This window comes from Propithecus coquereli, unplaced genomic scaffold (genome assembly GCF_000956105.1).
Source record: "Propithecus coquereli isolate 6110/MARCELLA unplaced genomic scaffold, Pcoq_1.0 Scaffold10, whole genome shotgun sequence".
NCBI classification, from domain to species: domain Eukaryota; kingdom Metazoa; phylum Chordata; class Mammalia; order Primates; family Indriidae; genus Propithecus; species Propithecus coquereli.
The window spans coordinates 9,129,034-9,134,691 of record NW_012133858.1 but is presented as its reverse complement, the minus strand read 5'-3'; the positions used below and the strand labels follow the sequence as shown (position 1 = coordinate 9,134,691).

Genomic DNA, 5,658 nt, shown 5'->3' with positions numbered 1-5,658 from the left:
ATAATTTCTACTTTTAGTAGAGACGGGGTCTTGCTCTTGCTCAGGCTGGTCTCGAACTCCTGACCTTGAGCGATCCACACGCCTCGGCCTCCCAGAGTGCTAGGATTACAGGCGTGAGCCACCACGCCCGGCCTAAGACACAATTCTTCTAAAAAGATACAAAAATTTTTCACCAGCACCCTCAGGTCCCCCTGCAGTTTTCTCCAGTGTCCCATACAAATATGGCCACCAGTTTCAATCTGTGCCATGAGCTGAAAAAAGTTGGGAAACACTAAAACTACTGTATTTTCATTATCTAAAACCATCTGTTGAGTGAATGAGTGTACAGCTCTAATTTAGAAACTCAAACTTAAAAAAAGAGTCACACATTTTCATAGAATTTATATAGGAAATCAATTTTAAAGCTACATTTAGAAAAGGTAATCAATAAATATTTTAAATTCCTATACCAACAGCAAATTAGAATCTAAAAGAGTCATCAGTGAAGTCAGCAAAACCTCTAAGTTCCAGGAAAACTAGCTAAGTCTTCACACCAAATCTATTCTAATATTCTGGAAAAGTCATGTGTTCCAACCTTATAAAGACATATGAGTTAAAGAGCACCCCCGGGAAATTCTCATTCTAAAAGAGAGAATAAAAAACAGTTCTATCCATTGTTACAGAAGAAATAAATCACAAGATAATCCAAATTATTTATTTTAATGGCTGATAATCTAACCCCAATGTATGTTGAATCTTTACTTGACTAACAACACAAATGGTTCTATTATTTTCAAATACTTATTTAAGCTCACAAAGTGATTCATAAATGACATCTCTAGAATATCAAGACTTTTATCCTAACAAAAACTGATAATGCCAAAACCCAAGTGTTATGATCTCTGATACAGAATGTAAAGCAGGTTCCACTATTTATTACTTTTTAGAAAGCAGTTTTTCTTAAGTCTCCTTTATACTGGAGTGCTATGTAATTAAAATCCCATTGTAGAGAATGCTACTAAAACAAAGCATTTTATATAATTAGGCTTTTCCCGTATTTTAACAAATGGCTTTGAGATCATATTTAAATCTTATAATAAATAATGATTTATAATTTCAGGATTTTTTTATAATTAAATGTTATCTAGGGCTGGGCGCAGTGGTTCATACCTGTAATCCAGCACTTTGGGAGCCTGAGGTGGGAAGACTGCTTGAGCCCAGGAGTTCAAGCCCAGCCTGGACAACATAGCAAGACCCTGTCTCTACAAAAAATTTTAAAAATAAGCCAGGCCAGAGCCTGTAATCCTAGCTACTTGGGAGCCTGAGGGGTGCAGGGATCACTTCGGCCCAGGAGTTTGAGGCTGTAGTGCAGTATGACTGCATCTGAGAATAACAACTGCCCACTTCAGCTTCGGCGACATAGCAAGACCCTGTCTCTAAAAAAAACAAAAAGTGAAAAAACATTTAAGAGTGTTCTTGAGTCTATAACCTCACATTAAACCTGCCATGAGAAACTTCCTTTCTACCAAGTACTATTCTAGGTGCTGAGATGAACATAACAAAGTACCTGGAGTCATGGAACTTAGATAATAAAATAAGTACATATATTTGAAAACATATCGTGTATGTGTACATGTGTGCATACATGTATATATAATCTCTGTGTGTATGTGTATGTAAAGGCAAGGTAAAGTGACAGAAAGTAACAATAGGGTGTATAAGGAAGGACTCTCTGACAGGTAGTAACCTGAAGAAAGTAAGGAAGAAGGAACACTGTGAGGAAACTAGCCACACGGAGATGTGAAGTAAGAACATTCCACGCAGAACAGAAATAAGCACAAAGCCCTGAAATGAGAATCATTTCAGTATGTTCAAAGAACAAAAAATCTAAATGGCTACAGCCAGGCAGAATAAAGACAAGACCTGGGAGTATGAGCAGGAGCCTAATCATAATGGCCTTGGCAGGCCTTGGTTAGGACATTATTCTGAGTGTGACAGGGAGCCACTGCAGCAGGGGACTGCTGTGAATTAATTTTTCACATATATTAAAAAATCACTCTGTCACCCTGAATAGAGTGTAGTGGCCTCACTACACCTCCCTGCAACCTCAAACTCCCAGACTCAAGTGATCCTCCTCCCTCAGCCTCCCAAGTAGCTGGGACTACCAATGCGCACAAGTGTGTGCCACCACACCCAGCTAACATTTTTCTATTTTTGGTAGAGATGGGGTCTTGCTCTTGCTCTTGCTCTGACTGGTCTCGAACTCCTGACCTCAAGCAATCCTCCTGCCTCGGCCTCCCAGAGTGAGCCACTGCACCTGGCCTAGTTTATATTTTCAAAAGTTCATTCTGGCTGCTGTCTTCAGAATTCATTGTAGAAGGCAAAGAAGAGAGGCAGAGGCACAAGCTGGGAGGCTATTGTAGAAAGAAGCCTAAAAAAGAGGCGGTGGGAGTTTAGACTTGGAGGGGGCAGAGAAACTATTGATAGTTGGATTTAGGGTATATTCTGCTAATTTGTTGAACATTGTGTATATGGAAAAGAGAAGCATCATACAAAAAAAGCTGTAAGGATAAAAATTAAGTTGCACGATAATTTCCCTGCCAAAAAATATTTTCAAAATTATAGCCTTCGCGGTTGGCATGCTTGTTGCCTGCCTGTTGGCTCTCATCCACACACTCATCCTTCCACAGTCTCTTTACTGCCCAGGACGAGAAGCCTGCAAAGTACTATATTTCCCAGACCCCTCTGCAAGCTAAGAGGTTAGGGTCTACCAGTGGAAGATGATGTCAAATTAAGAGGTAGGAGAGGCCGGGCGTGGTGGCTCACTCCTGTAATCCTAGCACTCTGGGAGGCCAAGGCGGGCGGATTGTTTGAGCTCAGGAGTTCGAAGACCAGCCTGGGCAATACAGCAAGAGACCCCATCTCTACAAAAAAATAAGAAAAATTAGCCGGGTGTGATGGAGTGCGCCTGCAGTCCTGGCTACTCAGGAGGCTGAGGTGGGAAAATAGCATGAACCCAGAAGTTCAAGGGTACAGTGAGCTATGATTAGGCTTCTGCATTCCAGCCTGGGCAACAGAGTGAGACCCTGTCTGTGTTTAAAAAAAAAAAAAAAAAAGAGGTAGGAGAAAAGGAGAAGCCACTTCCACTTTCTGCTTCTGTTTTGATACAGCCTTAGTGAGCAACTGTGACCTCTCCAATTTTCAGCATCATCGGTGGCCAATCCGGCAGTGTCAGTGGGACTGTGGGCTCCTCAGATCAGGCAGCAGCAACAAGGACACAAGCACCTGGCTTCCTGGCTAGGTAACAATGGCAATGTCCTCAACAGTGCAGTACTTAGGAGCTCTAGGTAATACCACTTTCACTTTTCTTCCTCCCGCCCTAAGGGCAATAGTTACTTCCCAGCTTACCAATTTCGGGGTAGCTTTTTTAAATTTTTTTTTTTTTTGTAGAGACGGGGTCTCACTCTTGCTCAGGCTGGTCTTGAACTCCTGACCTCAGGTGATCCTCCTGCCTCAAGGCCTCCCAGAGTGCTCGGATGTATTAAAACCTTTCTGTCAGAAATATCCTATGCGGTTTCTATTTTCCTGAATGAATGCCAACCAGTAGAGTGAAGGAAGAATCACTCTCTAGAATCTATTTCACATTTTTTGTTTCTTATTAACACATTTAGATTTGGGCATGACAAATTCTATTATGTTCTTTTCATAGAAGGGTAAACTGAAAAATAAAAGTGATTAAGTAAATTGACTAAAATTATATAGCTAATAACAGTAGAACATGAACTCAATCTAAGTTATCTCCATCTATATTCTAAGTTCTTTTCACAATGTTTAAGTCAAGAAACACTGACTGCTTTCAATTTTAGAAAGGAAAAACACACATTAGTGGGATCTGCATAGGTTTCAGGAATGTAGGTACACACTGAGAGCATGAACATTGAAAAGATCAATCTCTATCCGCTTGAAGTAAATAATACATACACACTTTCCATCAAACAAACCTGATTTTTGAAGATCGAATTTACTCTAAGAGAGTGATTTATAAAATATTTTGAAGATATATTTCTTGACCAAAAAAGCTTCCGACATACAATTAAACAATTTATTTGCCAAAAGTTTATCGTAGCTTTTCACGTATATTCTAACAAAAAACAAAGTATTCTTATATACAACAATAGTATAAGACTTACTGGTTTAAACAAAACATGAGCGATAGGAATATTTCAAAGGATAATAAATAATTAAGAAAACAGTTAACCTATTATGTTAATTTAAAATCAATAATTTGTGACAAAATATTAATTCTTACTATATTACATTTTTTAATCACATTAAATCCAAAAGACCATTTGATTTAAAGAGAAATCAAATATACCAAATGCTGGCATCCAAACTCAGTAGAAAGGCAAAAAAGAAAACTAGTAAGTGGTCAAATTGGTATAAGACATAAGACCTGAAACAATCAAACTCTTAGAAGAAAACGTAGGATAAATCTCCATGACCTTGGATTTAGCAATGGCTTTTCTTAGACGTGACATCAAAAACACAAGCAAAAACAGAAAAACTAGATAAACTGGACTTCAGATTTCATCAAAATTGAAAACTTTCATGTATCAAAGGACATTTTCAAGAAAGTAAAAAAGGAAATCAATAAAATGGGAGAAAATATTTACATCACATATATCGATAAGGGTTTAATATCCAGTATAAAGAATTCTGTAACTATAACTCAACAAAAACAACAACCTGTTTAAAAAATGGACAAAGGACTTTAACAGACAACAATAGTAAGAATTGCAAAAGATACACAGAAGGCCAATAAGCACACGAAAGATGCTCAACTGCGTTAGTCATTAAAGAAATACAAATCAAAAATACAATGAGATACCATTTCACACCTACCAGGATGCTATAATTTAAAATTTAAAAAAAGGAAAATAACAAGTGCTGACAATGACGTGAAGAAACTGGAACATTCATACATTGCTGGTGGGAACATAAAATGATGTAGTCTCTGTGGAAAACAGTTTGGCAGCTCCTCAAAAAGTTAAACATAGAATTACCATATGACCCAGCAATTCCACACCTAGGTTTATATCCAAAAGAACTGAAAACAAGCACTGAAGCAGATAGTTGTACATGTCAGTATTGATACAGCTAAAATTTGAACTACAATTAAAATATTGTCATATAACTTAATCCTTAATATGACCAACAAAAAACTTTAAGAAAATCAAATTAACCAGGAACCAAAAATTCACAGATTTTATAAAGAATGTAAGTATTGATATTCTTGTTCTAGACTGCTGCTAATAAATTGTGAAGCACTGAATACATAATTACATAGCAGCCATATCAATTAAGCCTTTTAAATAATTTAAGAAGCACACAGGCTGGGTGTAGTGGCTCATGCCTGTAACCCCAGCACTTTGGGAGGCCGAAGCAAGAAGAGAACTTGAGAAAAGGAGTTCAAGACCAGCCTGGGCAATACAGCAAGAGACCCCATCTCTACAAAAAAATAAGAAAAATTAGCCGGGTGTGATGGAGTGCGCCTGCAGTCCTGGCTACTCAGGAGGCTGAGGTGGGAAAATAGCATGAACCCAGAAGTTCAAGGGTACAGTGAGCTATGATTAGGCTTCTGCATTCCAGCCTGGGCAACAGAGTGAGACCCTGTCTGTG

General features: G+C 38.3%; 1 protein-coding gene across 1 annotated transcript in view; it reads right to left on the bottom strand.

The window, feature by feature from the left end:
* The window catches only part of ACAP2 (ArfGAP with coiled-coil, ankyrin repeat and PH domains 2), a 161,126-nt gene that overhangs the window by 64,901 nt on the left and 90,567 nt on the right, over window positions 1-5,658 (bottom strand). Inside the window, exon 7 of the mRNA XM_012639804.1 lies at window positions 4,440-4,448. Coding sequence (XP_012495258.1) covers window positions 4,440-4,448 — 9 coding nt within the window. The remainder of the gene's footprint in view (window positions 1-4,439; window positions 4,449-5,658) is intronic.